Source organism: Thalassophryne amazonica, chromosome 4 (genome assembly GCF_902500255.1).
Source record: "Thalassophryne amazonica chromosome 4, fThaAma1.1, whole genome shotgun sequence".
NCBI lineage: Eukaryota > Metazoa > Chordata > Actinopteri > Batrachoidiformes > Batrachoididae > Thalassophryne > Thalassophryne amazonica.
In genome coordinates, this window is record NC_047106.1 from 113,651,234 (window position 1) to 113,670,993 (window position 19,760).

The window sequence follows — 19,760 nt, forward strand, 5'->3', positions numbered from 1 at the left end:
GGAAATTACCAATGTATGTGTGGAGGATGTTCTTCTGAGTGATCATTGTTGTGTTTTCTTTGATTTGATGGTGCCGTCTGAGCCTCAACCTGTTTCTACTAAGGCAGAAAGGAGAATTATCTGTTGGGAAAGTGTAGGGACACGGACCCACAACAGGGGGCGTAAAGGAACGGACAATGGAAGGAGTCAAATTATAACACTTTACTGGTGTGAATGTCACAACCAAACACAGCAGAATCAGAATGTGCAACAATCAATTAATAAAAGGTGTCGTGTGGGCAGGCTCGACGATAGGAGACGCCCGTCTGGAAACGAACCGGAACCACACGATTTCCACCGCCACCTGAACCCGAGGAATACTGGAGCCGCCAAGTTCCGGAGTCCCCAGGTGGCCACTTTCCCGGAGTGTCGGATCTGGTACTGCTGGCAGAAAGCAAAAGACAGTCAAAGGGTGGGTGTGTGAACACCCAGTAACAATGGTGGGAATGCCACCTCCACCTCTCACTCAGCGCGTTGCAGCGGTCTCAGCTGAAAAGGAGCGCCGTCTTGCACAGCCTCCTCAAAAACGACCGATTCTCCTGCAAACACTCACAATAATAGATTTATCGATCTCACCAAAGGGGCTGAGAGTATTACCTCCAGATGAAGATGATATCTCGGCAGTTTGGTGGAGGTGTCTTCCTGCTTTTATACCAGATGTGTTGATTAGTGACAGCTGTCACGGATGATGGGTGACAGCTGTCACCACGGCTTGTTCCTGAGGCGGCAGCGCCCTCTCGTGCCTGAAGCCCGCACTTCAGGCAGGGCGCCTTCTGGTGGTGGGCCAGCAGTACCTCCTCTTCTGGCAGCCCACACAACATTATCAGAGACAACAGCTACGCTTTTCTGTGATAAGTTCAACCCTTTACTTTTTAAGGATCTCACTGAAACTGATTGTTTCATGAATAGCTTTAATAGCCACTGTGCCACTATCTTGGATCAAGTGGCACCACTTAAGGCTAGTAAAGCTCCTCGTGAAAGTTTCTGTCCTTGGATAAATGATGGGATTATGACTCTAAGGAGAACATGTCGCCAGATTGAACGCTTATGGAAGTTAACAAAACTTGAGGTTCACAGGCTACATTTAAGAGACTTAATATCTTCCTTAAATAAGATGATAGAGGAGGCCAGGATGAGTTATTTTAATCGCCTGATTGCCTCCAATAAAAGAAATCCTAAAGTGCTTTTTGACACAATCAGCTCTCTTGTGTCACCTGCTGCCGTCACTCCTGTTATCTCTAAAACTAGTTGTGAGGAGTTCCTGGATTTCTTTATTGATAAGGTTAGAGTTATAAAGGACAACCTGCCTCCATGCCATGGTCCCCAGCACTGGGAACCTCCCACTCAGTGCTGGGCCTCATTTGAGCCTGTTACTGTAGAGGACATCTCAACCATCATGAATAAAATGAAGCCATCCTATGGTATTTTGGATGTTCTTCCGTTTAAACTGTTTTTGAATGTATTTGACTCCATCGGGCCCTACATTGCTAAAATATTTAATATGTCTTTGTCGAGTGGTGTGTTTCCCTGTTATTTTAAACATGCCATTGTGGAACCACAGTTAAAGAAAGCTGGATTGGATTCTACAGAACTCAAGAACTTTAGGCCAATATCTAAAACCCCTTTCTTGGCCAAAGTCTTGGAAAAGGTAGTCTGTGTTCAGTTGAGATCGTTTTTGCAGGCTAACGACATCCATGACACTTTTCAATCTGGGTACTGTGAGTTTCATTCTACTGAAACAGCCCTGTTGAAGGTGTCTAGTGACATGATGATGGCAGCTGACACTGGCAAATGTTCTGTGCTGATTCTGCTTGATCTGTCTTCAGCGTTTGATACTGTTGACCATGGCATTCTGATAAACAGATTGCGGGATTTGGTTGGAATGTCAGGTTGTGTTTTAGAGTGGTTTACCTCTTACCTGACTGGTAGAACTTTTAGTGTGATGGTGGGCAATGCAGTGTCGGAATCTGCAGATCTTCTGTGGGGTGTGCCGCAGGGATCGGTCTTAGGACCTGTTTTGTTCTCGCTGTATCTCCTTCCTCTCAGCAAGTTGATCCAGCAGTTCAGTGATGTGTCCTATCATTTGTATGCTGATGATCTGCAGCTGTACTGCTCTTTTAAGACAACTGAGCCACAGAAATTCTGCTCTCTCACAAATTGTTTGGCCAAAATTACGGAATGGCTCACTGAGAACAGTCTGCAGTTAAATTCCAATAAGACTGAGACTCTGATTGTAGCACCAGATTGTGCTGTACCTGGAATTAAGCAGCATCTTGGTAGCCTAAGCTGCACGGTTAAAAGCAGCCTGCGTAACCTGGGTGTCATTTTGGATGGAGGGATGTCTCTGGAGCAGCACACAAATTATCTGGTTAAGAACTGTTTTTTCCAAATTCGGAACATCTCTAAGCTCCGTGAGATGGTGACTTTAAAAAGAGCTTGAGATGATTGTTCATGCGTTCGTCTCATCGCGTTTGGATTATTGTAACAGTCTTTTCACCTGTCTGAATAAGGAGTTGGCCTGCCTGCAGGTTGTGCAAAATTCTGCTGCGCGCCTGCTTACCCGCACCCGCAGGAGGGACCATATTACTCCTATCCTTAATACTTTGCATTGGCTGCCTGTCTCCTACAGGATTCATTACAAAATCCTGGTATTAACTTTTAGAGCTCTGCATGGACAGGCACCGGCGTACATCAGGGACCTGATCCAGCCTTATGCTTCCTCCAGGAGCCTCAGGTCGTCCAATCAGAACCTGTTGATGGTTCCTCGGACCCGTTTTAAAACTCGCGGGGACAGATCTTTTAAAGCGGTGGCGCCTAGCCTCTGGAATGAGCTTCCCTGTGCCCTTCGTTATCTGGACTGTATAGATACTTTTAGAAGGCAACTAAAGACGCATTTCTTTAAGTTAGCTTTTTGGCCTAATATTGTATTATATTGTTTTCGTATGTTATTTTTAGTTTATTTTTGTATGCCATGTGCAGCGCTTTGTGACCCTGGTCTGTGGAAGGTGCTTTATAAATAAAGCTTACTTACTTACTTACTTACTTACTTACTCACAGTAAGAAGGTCATGGTATCAGTTCCCACCTGTGGCTTTTCTGTGTGGATTTTGCATGTTCTCCCCATGTTTGCGTGGGTTCCCTCCGGGAGTTCCGGCTTCCTCCCACATCCAAAGACATGCAGGTTAGGTAGACTGAAAACATGCAGGTTAGGTAGATTGAAAACATGTAATTGTCATTAAATTAAATTGTCATTAAAACATTAAATTGCAGGTGTGAATGTGTTTGTCTATATGTGACCCTGCAACAGACTGGTGTCCTGTCCAAGGTGTATCCCACCTTACGCCCTATGACTGCTGGGATAGGCTCCAGCTATTGTGTTGTGACTGGCGCTATATAAATAAATAAATAAATTTGATTTGATTTGATATTCAGTTTGTTAGCTTACAAGCTATAGTTACGTTGCGCTAGATGAATTGTTTTCGGTTTAGATTGAGTCCGATTGATTTTCAGTCAGTTTTAGATTGTTTCAGGTAGGTTTTCCTGGAGCTGCACTCACTTTGGTTTTGATTAGGTTGGCTTTGTGTTTTTGTTATTGTTGTTTTACAACACAGATATTGTTTATTCAAGTATGGCAGTGGTAGGTCCATGACCTATACGGGATCTAGGCGTTCCCGCCATCACGAGCCTCCCAGCTGACTGGGTTATAGCAGTGGGTAGATGGGACTCATTAGCCCTGTTAAGGCGGTCCACCTAGGGGAAGGAAAACCCTGATGTTAAACCCTCAGCCTGGGTTACTGCCCCCGTGCCTCCAAGGAAGGTTCTTTAGCCAGAGGCTAGGAGAAGGTCACTCTGATGTAAAACCTACAGCCTGGTGGTCGCCACAGCCGTCTCAGCTTGTCTGTGCCACTGTGGAGTGCCACATTGCCTAAAGAGTGGAATTGGTGTGCGCGACCTGATCCCCACTTTAAGCAACAAGCGCAGGCGGGAAGGAAAGCCCTGCAGCGATGGAAAGAGGCGAAAACAGCAGGTGCATGATGGCACTGGGAGCTGCAGTCTCGATCCTGCATGCAGGCGGCTCAGGAGCTATGGTCGTTTGATTGCTGACCCAAGACAACAGCATCATCCGGCAGTGCCCTGGGTGACCAAGCAGCCCTGTTTAGGGATAGGCCTGCTTGCTCCACATGGAGACAGACCTAGAAAAGGTGGTCTAAACATGGCTTGTCTCACTAGACCCGGTTGGCTCACCGCTGCCAACGGGCATCACTACACGCGGTGCGAAAAGAAAAACAAAGAACATGAAAATCGCGTGCTGGAATGTACGCACAATGATGGACTCAGACAATAGTGATCGTCCTCGAAGACGCTCAGCCTTAGTCGCCAAAGAGCTAGCAAGGCTTGACACAGACATTACTGCACTCAGCGAGGTGCGCTTTGCAGACCAAGGGTCACTCACCGAGGAAGGTACAGGCTACACACTGTTCTGGTCAGGGAAGGCTAAAGAAGATCGTTGACTCTCAGGGGTCGGATTCATGATTAACAGCGCCATAGCACATAGGTTATACAGTTTGCCAGTTGGACATTCTGACCGACTCATGTCACTCCGGCTCCCCCATCAACAACAAGGATTTTGCCACTATTGTTAGTGTGTATGCCCCAACCATGCAGGCCGACATCGGAGTTAAGGAGGCTTTCTATAGCGATCTGCACAACCTTCTACAGCGCGTCGACACCCAGGACAAGCTCCTCATCATGGGAGATTTCAACGCCAGAGTGGACCGCGACTCTGATGTATGGAAGGACGTGCTAGGTAAATATGGCATAGGCAACTGTAACGACAATGGCCGCCTGCTGCTGGAGTTCTGCTCTGCACATGACTTGACGATCACCAACAGCCTGTTCCAACAGAAAGAGAGATTCAAAGCAACCTGGAGACATCCACGCTCCAAACACTGGCACCTTCTGGACTACGTTCTGACGCGACAGCGTGAAATAAGAGACGTACTACATACCAGGGTGATGCCTAGCGCGGATTGCTATACGGATCATCGCTTGGTTCATTCCAAGATTGCTTTCACTTTCAAGCCCCCTCCTAAGAAGAAATGCCCACAGTTTAAGAAGCTACAAGTCCACAAGCTGCAAGACATAGACACAAAAATGGAGTTCCAGGCCAAACTAGAGGAGAGACTGGGTGGAGAAGAAGGCCTGCCTGACGACCCTGAACAACAGTGGATGAGATTAAAGACCATCCTTCAGGAGACGGCAACAGAAGTAGTGGGCTTCTCAGCCAGGAAAAATAAAGACTGGTTTGATGAGTCTGATGCACAGATCCAGGAACTACTAGAAAAGAAACGTGCATGCCACAAGACTCTTTTAGCTAAACCTGATGACCACTCTGCCAAGACAGCTTACAGAAATGCCTGCTCCACACTGCAAAGCAAGCTCCGCATACTGCAGAACGACTGGTGGCTAGCTTTTGCGGAGAAGACACAACAACATGCCGATGCCGGAGACATGCGCTCCTTTTATGAAGCCCTTAAGACCATCCATGGGCCAGCACATCAAGTGCAAGCATCCCTGCACTCCTCAGATGGCTCCACCCTTCTGACAGACAAGGAAACCATTATGCAGCGTTGGTCAGAACACTTTGAAAACCTCTTCAGTGACAAGCACACTGTGCAAGAGTCATCAATCGAGAAGATTCTCCAGGTGGAGGTGAAATGGGAACTTGATGACCCCCCAACACTTGAAGAGATCCGAAAGGCCACCACGCAGCTGAATCCAGGGAAGTCTCCTGGCATAGATGGCATCCCAGCAGAGGTGTACCAAAATGGAGGTGAGGCAGTCCTCGACAAGCTTCAAATTCTATTCTCCAGTTGCTGGGAAAAGGAAATGGTTCCACATGACCTTCGGGATGCTCTCATTGTCTCCCTGTACAAGAACAAGGGCGACAAGTTCGACTGTTCTAATTACCGGGGCATCACTCTCCTCTCAATAGCAGGTAAGATTTTGGCTCGAGTGCTGCTCAACAGGCTTACCCCTACCACAGCGCATGAAAATACTCCCGAGAGTCAGTGCGAATTTCGGGCCAACAGGGGAACCACCGACATGATCTTCGTCCTGAGACAGATCCAGGAGAAGTGCAGAGAACAGAACATGGCCCTTTATGCAGCCTTCATAGACCTAACCAAGGCTTTTGACACGGTCAGTCGTGAGGGTTTGTGGAAGATTTTTGCACGCCTTGGCTGCCCTCCAAAGCTCCTCACCATCATCCGCTAGCTGCATGAATTCCAGATGGGACAAGTGAAGTACAACGGGACTCTGTCCGGCAGCTTCCCCATCTCAAATGGCGTCAAACAAGGTTGCATCCTCGCGCCCAGTCTGTTCTCCATCTTCTTCAGCATGATGCTTCATGAGGCCAAAGAAGACTTGACAGACTGCATCTATATCCGCTTCAGAACCGACGGAAGTCTGTTTAATTTGCGGCGCCTTCTGTCCTACACTAAGATCACAGAACAGCTAATCATGGAGCTGCTCTTTGCAGATGACTACGCCCTCGTCGCCCATACGGAGCAAGCCTTGCAGCACTTTGTCAACTGTTTTGCTGAAGCAGCAAGAGCCTTCGGCCTCACCATCAGCCTGAGAAAGACAGAAGTGCTATATCAACCGGTCCCCCATACAGCATATACCCCACCCCAAATCAACATCGAGGGTACCAGCCTGAATGCAGTAGAGCACTTCACGTATCTCGGTAGTGTTATCTCAAACGACGCATCTGTTGCCAAGGACCTAGACAGTCGCCTTGCCAAGGCCAGCAGTTCTTTTGGCCGACTCTCAAAGAAAGTCTGGCAGAATCATGCACTGCGCCTTTCCACAAAAGTGCAGGTCTACAGAGCCGTTGTGGTCCCTACCCTCCTGTATGGAGCTGAAACCTGGGTTCTGTATCGCCAGCAGATCAGATTACTGGAACGCTTTCATCAGCGTCATCTCCGAAACATCTTCGGGATCAATTGGCAGGACTACGTCTCAAATGAGGACATCCTTACCAGAGCCAAATTGCCCAGCATGGAGTCTATTATACTCAAACAACAGCTTCGTTGGGCAGGCCACGTAGCCAAGATGGATGATACATGCATGCCAAAATTAATTCTCTTTGGCGAGCTCAAGGAAGGGAGACGAAACCAAGGGGCCCCCAAAAAGCGCTATAAGGACCAGCTGAAGAAACAGCTCTCCCTTGCAGGCATTTAGCATCAGTCATGGCAGCATCTAGCTACAGATAGACTCAGCTGGCGTTCCAGCATCAAATCCGCCAGCCTGAAGTTTGAGGCAGAAAGAAGTGAGGCCTCACGCCAGAAGCGTCAAAGACAGAAAGAGCGGGCAGCACAAGCCCAGCCTACTCAAGTGTTCATTTGCCCCAAGTGTAACAGGTCTTGTGCATCCCGCATCAGACTTTTCAGCCACCAGAGGGCTTGTAGAAAATAAACTAAAAAAAAGGCCTTCCCACTATCCTCGCAAGCGAGGAAACTGCCAACATCACCTTTCCTTCGAACAACACTCAATAAGCGTTTGGGAACTGAGGACACTAATTGTTGAAGCTTTGTTGGCGGAATTCTTTCCCATTCTTGCTTGATATACAACTTCAGTTGTTCAACAGTCCGGGGCCTCTGTCGTCATATTTTGTGCTTCATAATGCGCCACATTTTCAATGGGCGACAGGTCTGGACTGCAGGCAGGCCAGTCTAGTACCTGCACTCTTTTACTATGAAGCCACGCTGTTGTAACACGTGCAGAATGTGGCTTGACATTGTCTTGCTGAAATAAGCAGGGACGGCCCTGAAAAAGACGTTGCTTGGATGGCAGCATGTGTTGCTCCAAAACCTGGATGTACCTTTCAGAATTGTTGGTGCCATCACAGATGTGTAAGTTGCCCATGCCATGGGCACTAACACACCCCCATACCATCAAAAATGCTGGCTTTTGAACTTTGCACTGGTAACAATCTGGATGGTCTTTTCCTCTTTTGTCTGGAGGACACAACGTCCATGATTTCCAAAAACAATTTGAAATGTGGACTCATCAGACCACACCACACTTTTCCACTTTGTGTCTGTCCATTTCAAATGAGCTCGAGCCCAGAGAAGGTGGTGGCGTTTCTGGATGTTGTTCATGTATGGCTTTCACTTTGCATTGTAGAGTTTTAACTTGCACTTATCAATCAATCAATCAATCAAGATCTTTATTGTCATTATGCAGGCATAACGAAATTTTGCACACTCCCGGCAAGGCACATAATAAATCAGCACACACATATATAACGCACTTAAATAATAACGGTAAAATAAATAAATAAATAAATAAAGGTAAAGAAACACACTTAAAATAAAAAAAATATATATATATTTACAGGTGGTGTGTGTATGTATCTACATGAGAATGAGTGCACAGGGGAGAGAGGAGGTGACAATGAGGAGATGAAAAGATAAAAAGATAAAGTGCAGTTTAGTGCGAGTCTTGATTGAGTTTGATTGTTAGGGATGTGTGTGTGTGTGTGTGTGTGTGTGTGTGTGTGTGTGTGTGTGTGTGTGTGTGTGTGTGTGTGTGTGTGTGTGTGTGTTCATGGTAGACATGGAGGTGTGAGTCTGTGTGTGATAGGGGTAGGTGTGTGTGTTTAAGGGGGGAGGGTTCATGTTGACAGTTCTGTAGGGGGGTGGGATGCAGTGGTTCACTGCAGGGGGCTATGGCTTTCACAACTCTAAGGAAGAAGCTGTCCCTGAGTCTTTTCGTGGTGGCTTTGATGTTCCTGTACCGCTTCCCTGATGGAAGTGGTACAAACAGTGCCTTGCCCGGGTGGGTGGGATCGGCAGCCATACGTCTGGCCCTCTTCTGGACTCGGGCAATGTAAATGGAGTCCAGATCTGGTAGACGGCGGCTCACAATCCCCTGTGCTGTTCTCACCACTCGGGCTAAGTCCTTTTTGTTTTGTGACGTGCAACTGCCATACCACACCGTCACACTGAGACACAAGATGCTCTTAATGGTGGCTCTGTAAAAGTTCACTAACACCTGAGAGGAGAGTCCAGACCGCTTCAGCTTCCTGAGGAAGAAGAGCCGTTGTTGGGCCTTCTTTACCAGTTGTGAAGTGTTCACAGTCCAGGTGAGGTCAGAGGAGATGTGGATGCCCAGGAACTTAGTGCTGTCTACACGCTCCACTGCCTCTCCGTGTATGCAGAGAGGAGCGTGCTCAGTCTTCCTGGACCTCCTGTAGTCCACGATGACCTCCTTTGTCTTACTGGTGTTCAGGATGAGGTTATTCCTGGAACACCATTTTGTGATGTTCTGGACCTCTTCTCTGTAGTGGGTCTCATCGTTGTTAGATATGAGACCCACCATGGTGGTGTCATCCGCGAACTTCACGACCATGTTTGAAGGGTGAATGGCAGAGCAGTCCTGGATGAAGAGGGGGACGAGGGCAGGGCTGAGCACACAACCCTGTGGTGTTCCGGTGTTGAGGATCAGTGGTGCAGAGGTGAACTTCCCTATCCTCACCACCTGGGGCCTGTTGGTGAGGAAGTCACTGATCCAGTAGCAGAGCGATGGTGACAGACCCAGGTTGTGGAGCTTCAGGGCCAACACGTCCGGAAGAACAGTGTTGAAAGCCAAACTGAAGTCCACAAACAGCATCCTGACGTAGGTGTTCGGATGCTGCAGGTGAGTCAGGGCTGTGTGAAGTGCTAACGAGACAGTGTTCTCCGTCGAACGGTTCTCCCTGTAGGCGAACTGCAGGCTGTCCAGGCCTGCAGGGATAGCGTCCTTGATGTATTTCAGGAGGATCCGCTCGAAGCACTTCATGATGACTGGGGACTTGTAGATGTAGTGACAAACTGTGTTAACTGACAATGGTTTTCTGAAGTGTTCCTGAGCCCATGCGGTAAGATCCTTAACACGATGTTGGTTTTTATTGCAGTGCCGCCTGAGGGCTTGAAGGTCACGGGCATTCAATGTTGGTTTTTGGCCTTGCCGCAAAGGGTAGAAAGTTCTCCAGATTCTCTGAATTTTCTGATTATATTATTGACTGTAGATGATGGAATCCCCAAATTACTTGCAATTGAACATTGAGAAACATTGTTCTTAAAGTGTTGGAGTATTTTTTTATGCAGTTGTTCACAAAGTGGTGATCCTCGCCCCCATCTTTGCTTGTGAATGGCTGAGCCTTTTGGGGATGCTCCTTTTATACCCAGTCATGAGTGTGCTCATTTCCCAAACACTTATTGAGTGTTGTTAGAAGGAAAGGTGATGTAACGCAGTGGTAAACATACCACTGTCCCAGCCTTTTTGAAACGTGTTGCAGGCATCCATTTAAAAATGAGCAAATATTTGCACAAAAACAATAAAGTTTATCAGTTTGAACATTAACATTGTCTTTGTGGTGTATTCAGTTGAATATAGTTTGAAGAGGATTTGCAAATCATTGTATTCTTTTTTTGTTTACATTTTACACAAAGTCCCAACTTCATTGGAATTGGGGTTGTACATCTTGCTTATTTTGTCAAGCAACAGCACAGGCTATGGTATGCACATGTGCCACACTGAATTCCTTTGTGTTGTTAAACTCGCCCCCACAGAAATGCTCTGTTAAAAATTACAAAGACAAACATCAAAAAGATGGGAGTTATACTCTGATATTACTGTTTTGTACTCTTCAAGAAGAATTTTTTTTTTTTACATGGGTGCCTTATACTCCAGTGTGACTTATACTGAGGAGATTATTGTATGTGTCAACCCTCGGCTAGACTAACCTGTCCAAGGCATGTCCCACCTCTCACACTGCTAGAAAATACATCTTCTGCAGTTGTGGATATGTGCTTATTTTAATGATTTTTAGAGGCAGGCCAAAGCATAGCACATTGCCCAGTGGGATAGTAGTTGGCCTTCCAGCATCCAGACATGAGTTCAATTCCTGACAATGCTACCTGTCTGTGTCCTTAGACAACACTTCATGTGCATGGTCCCAGTCCATGCAGCTGTGAAGGGGTACGTGCCTTTGGCTGGGGAAGTAATCTGCAATGGATTGGGGTCACATACAGGGGAGTCATTTGTTTTGTGCTGTAAAATGTGGGCATAAGCACCAGCACTAATGTACATTATAACTTCTATCTGCAGCAATGTACAAGCTGCTAAGGTGACTCAGTCCACGTCCAAAATGGTACCAAGATAGACAGGTAGTAATGACTCAAATTTACAGTTTGTAATTTTCAGTTTAACTTTCATTTTCAGTATATATTTTTGAAACTATATATATATTGATCAGAAGTGGCTGCATAGGCTATATTCAAAATTTCAGTTTGTGAATTGATTGGTTCAAATTTTTGTTTTGAAAACATTTGAGTCTTCTCATATTATTTTCTTCATCATCTGTATCTAAAGGTACTGGTCGGACTGCTGCAGACCGGGGTTCTGTTAGGGCTGAAAGAGCCCTGGAAGTAGACCAAGCTCTCATCCAGCAGCTGCGAGACCGCTGTGAGAAGCAGGCCCTGCAGCTACAGAGCTTACAGGCCCAGTTAAAGAAGGCCTCATTGTGCATGGACGTGTTCACCATCACCACCCAGCACTTCTGCCACACGGTAAGCTGCTGCTATTTATGCCACTTGCTATGCTGGCATAAATACAATCAACGGTGACACTACTATACAGTACAGTGTGTTCTTTAACCTCAAGAGTGTAGCAGAGTTACCTTGTTTTCCAACAGCACCTTGACACGGCCTTTGTACAAGTAGTAATGCAAAAAGTATCTGTTGCTCTGAAGGAGAGTGTTCCCCTGCACTTAGAAATAGGACAAGCTAACCATAGGTTTTTGAACTGTTTTTTTTGTGGTGTAATTATTGTTTTCAATGCAGTTTCATTGGGCCTCATGTATCAACGTTGCGTACAGCGATATTTGAACGTATATGGGGTGTACGCCAAAACGGCTGCGCTACTTGGCATTTATCAATGTGGTCATTGGTGTACACTGCACTGAAAATATACATCAGGTCGAGAGGTGGTGTAAATTATACACCAAAATGAACCAGCGTTGGACTCCACATAAAAATGAAGATGATCAACATGATAAACAGTGCCATTAAAGAAATCAATGCATATGTTACATAAATAACACTTTCCTGATTATACTACATAATAATCAATACAAATCCCGCTTTTGCATGATCCGTGGCTACAGCGCTGCTCGCCCTTTTCGCCAGACTTCGAGCCTGGAGCCAGAGCAACGCTGAGCTTAACTTTATGTGGTGTGATCGTTTTAGACAATGAAATTGATAATAACAACTGTAGTTTCGTCATTCCCTTAATTCGCCCGTGCTGCAACCAGGTTTTGTCGTCTCCATTCGGTTGTCACAATAAAATAAATACAGAAATACATTTAAAAAATAAAGAAATCTGACAGATTAGGCGTCTTATTAATTGAGCGAGCAAATATCCACATGTCAAGAATTATTGACATGTGAAAAGAGAGTACAGTGGTCCCTCGCTATAACGCTGTTCACCTGTCGTGGCCTCGGAGTCTCCCGGAGTATTTAGTCCAATTTTGCATGCCTTTTTTTTTTTTTACAGTGTTCTGTGTTCTGCGTATCTGTTTATCTGTTAATCTTGTCGCCCAGAAGAAAAAAGAGCGCCAACAACTACTCATAACTGTGTTTGTCACACGGAAACAAACACCTGCTGCAGCGAGATGTGAGTGGGAAAAGGCGCAGCGCCAGGACGTAGAGGCGCGATCAGAGGAACTGTGAAATACTGGTCAGTCACTATTAATAATTTCTTATGTGTCCGACCTCGTTCGTTGATCGTTAAAATTAATTTGTTAGTTCTAAATGCCATCATAATTATTTATAGGAAAATGTTCTATTTTTATTTCTCAAACAAATGTTTGGGCCTGAAACAGTTTGGTATTATTTTCCTACTAAGGTTTGAACTTTGAGAGTGTTTACACACGAGAGAAAAGTGAGAAAATGTTCATGAGGGGTGAGGGGTTTTACAGCTTTGAAACGTCTATAATAATTGTAAAAAATAACGCTGACTACGTCGCGGTTTCGCGTATTTCGGGCTATTTTTTAGAACGTAACTCCAGTGATTAATGAGGGACCACTGTAACACTTTATTGATTATATACTACAAAACAATTGATACGACGGCCGCTTTTGACGCTCTATTGGCACGCGTCGTGATTGGTGAAGTTCTTTCTCATTGCCGTCTTCCCGGCTTCAGTGTCGTAAAATGAGGGTGTGTCTGAAGCGGAGTCTGAATATTTATGGGCGTGTTTATTATAATTACGATTGTTTCCACCCGCCGCATTTATCAAGATCACGTCAGGCGTATGCCAGAAATGGGCAGGTGCGCACTGCTTGATACATGTCACGTCAACTTTGGTGTATTTCAAGTTTACGCCGTAAATTTACGCCACAAGTGCGCAACATTGATACATGAGGCCCATTGTGTGTACAAGCAGAGTGTGTGAGCATCATGAACCCTCTTAAGTACCAGAGCTGATTCAGACGTTTTGAGCCTGATCCAGAAAAAGTAGGTTCTCAGCTTCTGTATTCTGAGTAAATATTTCTGGCATTGCACCCAGTGAAGCAAAACTGCACCATCCAACACTTAACCAAAACTGGAGAAATGTTGGTTTGTCAGAATGCAAAAGGTAGCAAACCAATGCCCTACTTTTTCTGGGTCTGGCTCCAAAACGTCTTAATCGCTCTTCATAAGGTATGTCTGAGTATTGTGCCATTTCAATAGAAACTACAAATATACTTCTCTCAACTATACACTAGCTTTCTACAGGGCTATCATGCAGTCACTTAGTACTTGCACAAGTTATCAATGCATCTTATTTTTAGAGCAACACCAATAGGTACTTAAATGTGCATGAGTGGATTTCTAATATAAAGGGCATCTGTGTGATTACCACAACTGTCAGATGGAAATGACAAATACCACCCATTTTGCACTGTGTGACGCATTGTGGAAAGTGGAAGATGGGGTCCTTAATCTGTTGTATCAAACTTCTTTTTGACCCCGGGGTGGGGTTGATTCTCTTATTTTCCCTTTCCAGCTCAGTTTTCTAGTCATTAGTTTTGCTCTGAGTTCATCATTTATTTTCTGTTCTGTATTTGGTAGTCTGTGGTTTTGTTTTCTGCTTTTCATATTGAGTCATGTAGTTTATTCAGTCATGGTTCCTGTCCCATTATTGTTTTTTAGCATTGAGTTATGCTTTTGTTTCTGCTTTTCTCAACTGCTTCTTGTAAGGTGCTTTTTAGTTGTTTTGGTCCTCTTTTGTTCTGCACTTAATATGGTTATCTTGTGCATTGTTCTCTGTTCTACAGTAAGGTGTTTGTCTATTGATTACTTTGTTTTGATTTTTATTTTTTAGACTGTAGCCATGTGCTCAGGTTGTTCCTTTATAGTCTTTGATTTTGGTCACTGTTTGTATTTCCTTCACGTACACTCTTGCACCTGCTTGTTTCCTCTTTGTCTCTGTTTTCCCTGTATGTTCACATATACTCTTGCATGTGCTTGTTTCTTCTTTGTCTCTGTTTCCTCCGTATGATCACTTACTCTCTTGCACTTGTCCGTTTCATCTTTGTCACAGTCTGCCTTAATCACTCCCTCACTCTCTTGCATCTCTTCCTTCCTCTTGGATTCACCCAACCACACCTCCCTTCTAGAACTTTGTTCCACTTGTGCACCTTATTAACCTAATTACCCCACCTGTGTATTTAAGGCCGTCACTTTCTCCATTCCCCTGCCAGTTCGTCACGATCTTTGTACTCACATTCCAGCCTTTACTTCTGTTTTGTTTTTGCCTCAGTGTGTTTCGACCTTGCTTTGTTTACCAGACCTAGTTTTTGCCTCCGCGTATGATATAGTGTCTCACAGTGTTTTTGAACCCAGCCTGTCTCTTGACCACGTTTTTGCCTAGCACTTACCTGCAGTGGTGGGCACAGCTAACCAAAAAAATTAGCTTCGATAACAGATAATCAGCTAACTGAAAAGTTATCTTTTATAAAGCTAAACTGATAAACCATCCAAAAATTTATCGGAAGCTACAGATAACTGATAACTTCCAGTATTGTCTCCAGTACACTTGCAACTACTAACAAGCTAATTTTGAGTTTTAATACCATGATCGCTTCTGGTAGCATCAAAAGGGACTACAGACCCAAACAATGAGTCAGCACTTCTGTCTTTGAGCACCCTGCTCTCTGCTGGAAGCCCCTGTTTACTACATAGCTTCCAGCAGTGAAGCTCAACTCTCTACTCAATAACAATGCTGCCGTGAGGTGGAGGTCTTGGAAAATAAAGCAGTGCTGACTTATGGTTTGGTTTATAAATAACATTAATACTGATAAAATAACTTCATTAATGTCAATTCTGTTATTTGTACAAAGTTAAAATATAACATTTTTTAATGTTGAATAATGCACTAATTCTGAAGTTTTGTAACAAACACAGACAGATGGCAAAGGATTATGGGTAAAATGTGCCTCCACTAACACTGATTGGTTGACTCATTCATTCTATGTAAACCAACACACTAATGTGAGGTGTGTCATGTGTTGGTGTTTACAGATAAATGTGCTTTTGTAAAATATGCCATTTTTTTATTTGTAAAAAAAAAAGGCATTAAAAAAAAAGCCAAGTTGTAATTAGATAACCGTCTGATATAACCAGTGTCAAAATAAATAGAACACTGTCATGATCTACTGGTGCCCAGACGTTCAGTACTTAAGCTGGGCTTACACTGTGAGTTTTGGCCCTTTTTCAGACGATTTTTCAGTCATGCAAGAATTTTTTGGATCGCGCCTTAATCGTGCATCCTGTATCGTGTAATATACATTAGAGCTGAAACAACTAATCGAGTTAATCAATTAAAATCGATTATTAAAATAGTTGTCAACTAATTTAGTCATTGATTAGTTGCTAAATAACTTTGTTTTACCGCAAATGTTTCGTTTCTTCCATATAATCAGCGGAGCTTTGCTTTGAATCTTGAACCAATGAAGTAGTGCTTCGAGCTGCTGCTTCGTTTGTTTCATTTGTTTTATTTCGCTTTATCTTAATTTTTCCACACTAAAACCTTAAAGAGCATATGTCTGTGAGGAATATTTACCTTTTTTTTTATGTTAAACTGACCTGTTATGGTCTTCTGAAACAGTTGATAGATGTATTTTATGCTAACGCTGATGCTAACGTGTTAGCATGTCTATGGCGTTTTCAGTGTTAAAGTTAGCATTAAGCTGCTGGCATTTCAGCATGTTTGTGCATTTGTTTTCTGTATAATAATTAATGGCTCAGCGTTTGTTGTTGTAAAAGAGTCAAATATATTACAAATTATAATTTTTAATTTATTTTTATTTATATATTAATAATAATAGCAACAATAATAATAGTAATAATAATTAATAATGCTACAATGCAATTTTAGAGAAAGAGACGAGTCACATGTGTCATTGTGAAATGACCACATAGTTTACAAGTTATACAGAGAATGTTGCACATATGAGTCAGGCTACCATTTTTGATTTAGGTTTTATGGTTAACTGTTTATGCTAATTGCTCATTTGCAGCAACAAAAATACCTCTTTTTTCACCATATATTTTATAATATTTATATGTTTCAATGTTGTTTTATGGCAACTCGGCACTTTGATAAAGCAATGCCATTTGAAATAATTATTCTTGTTCTTTATTATAAACTGTTTTTACTCACACATGTACAAGACCCCGAAATATTTAAACTCCTCCACCTGAGGCAAGGACACCCCATCGACCTGAAGAGGGCAAGGTACCTTTTTCCGGTCGAAAACCATGGCCTCGGATTTGGAGGTGCTGACCGCCCCAGTGCACGCTGAAGGTACTGGTTTGACGAAGCCAACAGGACCACATCATCCGCAAAAGCAGAAATGAGATTCTGTGGTTCTCAAACCGGACCCCCTCTACGCCCTGGCTGCACCTACAAATTCTGTCCATAAAGGTAATGAACAGAACCGGTGACAAAGGGCAGCCCTGGCAGAGGCCAACGTGCACTGGAAACAGGTTTGACTTACTACCGGCAATGTGAACCAAGCTCCTGCTGCGGTCGTACAGGGACCAGATAGCCCTTAGCAAAGGACCCCGTACTCCCGGAGCACCCCCCACAGGGCACCTCGAGGGACACGGTCAAACGCCTTCTCCAGATCCGCAAAGCAGTCGAATTCTCCTCTCCAGTACCCTCTGCTTGTGAAAACGATAAAGATTATGTTCTACTTATAACGTCCTGGCATCCAGCCACACAACTCTTTGGCATTTTTGTCTGTTGATTGAAATTGAAAAAATTACTTGCTTTCTACAGTCAAACTCCATGATTTTTTTTTTCCCCGTGCCAAAATTGCTTAGAAATGAATATAGGGAAGCTGACTTCAAGAAAAAGGTCAACACAAAGTTTCATTTGTTGGTATCAGGGAATATGTCCCACTGTAAGATTTAATCAAAATCACAAGATAAACTTTTGAGCAGCAGTGTGAAATGTGAAATTGAAGTTGAACATGTAGCAGGAATAAATATGGAATATATGAACAGATCCCAAATAACACCAAAATTTAAATGGTTATTTCTGTCATTGGGGTTGGTGAATCATAATTTCTTGTCCATCACCTGAAAATGTTTTGTTATTTTGCTAAACAAACAAACAAAAAGAAATCAAAAGAAAAATACCAGCTATCACGCACTCAATGGCTGAGACAAGAAGGAAATGTGAAATAAAGTGAAACAAACAGCGAACAGAAAAGTGCAGTGATTTATAAAAATCAAAGCTTGAATCCTCCGGGAGTACAGATGACACCTGTTGCATTTCTTTAGTTGACTTTGATCACAGAGGTCATCTTTTGTTTTGATGCCTGCCTGTTGATGGCTTTTGAACATGTTAGAAATAAGTGATTATGATTGTAGGTTCATATTGTGTTTCCAAAGGATGTTCCAGTTTTCCTGAGAAATTAAGCAGTCTTGTGCTCATGTGAGAGTGTGCATAAAAATGTGAAGGAGCAGTGTGATAAATGTGGCTGTTTTTGTGAATTAGACCACATATACACGTGGTCTAATTCATGTTCATGTTTCCCACACCTCTACAGTGTGTATGATTTGAATCATATTTATCTAATAGATTACAATTTGTTCATGTAAATGGGGAGTCTTCTTCACGGACTAAGGGTAATTATGGAGTTCCACAAGGTTCTGTGCTACGACCGATTTTATTCACTTTATACATGCTTCCCTTAGGCAGTATTATTAGAAAGCATTGCTTAAATTTTCATTGTTACGCAGATGATACCCAGCTTTATCTATCCATGAAGCCAGAGGGCACACACCAATTAGTTAAACTGCAGGAATGTCTTTCAGACATAAAGACATGGATGACCTCTAATTTCCTGCTTTTAAATTCAGATAAAACTGAAGTTATTGTACTTGGCCCCACAAATCTTACAAACATGGTGTCTAAACAGATCCTTACTCTGGATGGCATTACCCTGACCTCCAGTAATACTGTGAGAAATCTTGGAGTCATTTTTGATCAGGATATGTCCTTCAATGCGCGTATTAAGCAAATATGTAGGACTGTTTTTTTTGCATTTACACAATATCTCTAAAATTAGAAAGATCTTGTCTCAGAGTGATGCTGAAAAGCTAATTCATGCATTTATTTCCTCTAGGCTGGACTATTGTAATTCATTATTATCAGGTTGTCCTAAAAGTTCCCTGAAAAGCCTTCAGTTAATTCAAAATGCTGCAGCTAGAGTACTGACAGGGACTAGGAGAGAGCATATTTCACCCATATTGGCTTCTCTTCATTGGCTCCCTGTTAATTCCAGAATTGAATTTAAAATTCTTCTTCTTACTTATAAGGTTTTGAATAATCAGGTCCCATCTTATCTTAGAGACCTCATAGTACCATATCACCCCAATAGAGCGCTTCGCTCTCAGACTGCAGGCTTACTTGTAGTTCCTAGGGTTTGTAAGAGTAGAATGGGAGGCAGAGCCTTCAGCTTTCAGGCTCCTCTCCTCTGGAACCAGCTCCCAATTCGGATTAGGGAGACAGACACCCTCTCTACTTTTAAGATTAAGCTTAAAACTTTCCTTTTTGAAAAAGCTTATAGTTAGGGTTGGATCAGGTGACCCTGAACCATCCAATAGACTTAGACTGGTCGGGGGTTTCCCATGATGCACCCAGTGTTTCTTTTTATTCACCTCTTTTTGCTCTGTATGCACCACTCTGCTTTTAATCATTAGTGATTGATCTCTGCTCTCTTCCACAGCATGTCTTTTTCCTGATTCTCTCCCCTCAGCCGCAACCAGTCCCAGCAGAAGACTGCCCCTCCCTGAGCCTGGTTCTGCTGGAGGTTTCTTCCTGTTAAAAGGGAGTTTTCCTTCCCACTGTCGCCAAGTGCTTGCTCATAGGGGGTCGTTTTGACCGTTGGGGTTTTTCTGTAATTACTGTATGGCTTTTGCCTTACAATATAAAGCGCCTTGGGGCGACTGTTTGTTGTGATTTGGTGCTATATAAATAAAATTGATTTGATTTGATTTAGTGTCACTGAGGGGAGCCAGTTTTGTTTCCCTTCATGTTTTTGCTTCTTTGGAGATGGACATTCATGCTCTTTGACCTTCTGTTGTGATGAACAAAATGTGTCGCCCGTTTAAAAA

The 19,760-nt window shown here is 43.6% G+C and overlaps 1 protein-coding gene across 1 annotated transcript in view; it reads left to right on the plus strand.

The window, feature by feature from the left end:
• mtus2b (microtubule associated tumor suppressor candidate 2b) overlaps nucleotides 1–19,760 on the plus strand; it is a 163,337-nt gene that overhangs the window by 91,756 nt on the left and 51,821 nt on the right. Inside the window, exon 8 of the mRNA XM_034168835.1 lies at nucleotides 11,460–11,656. Coding sequence (XP_034024726.1) covers nucleotides 11,460–11,656 — 197 coding nt within the window. The remainder of the gene's footprint in view (nucleotides 1–11,459; nucleotides 11,657–19,760) is intronic.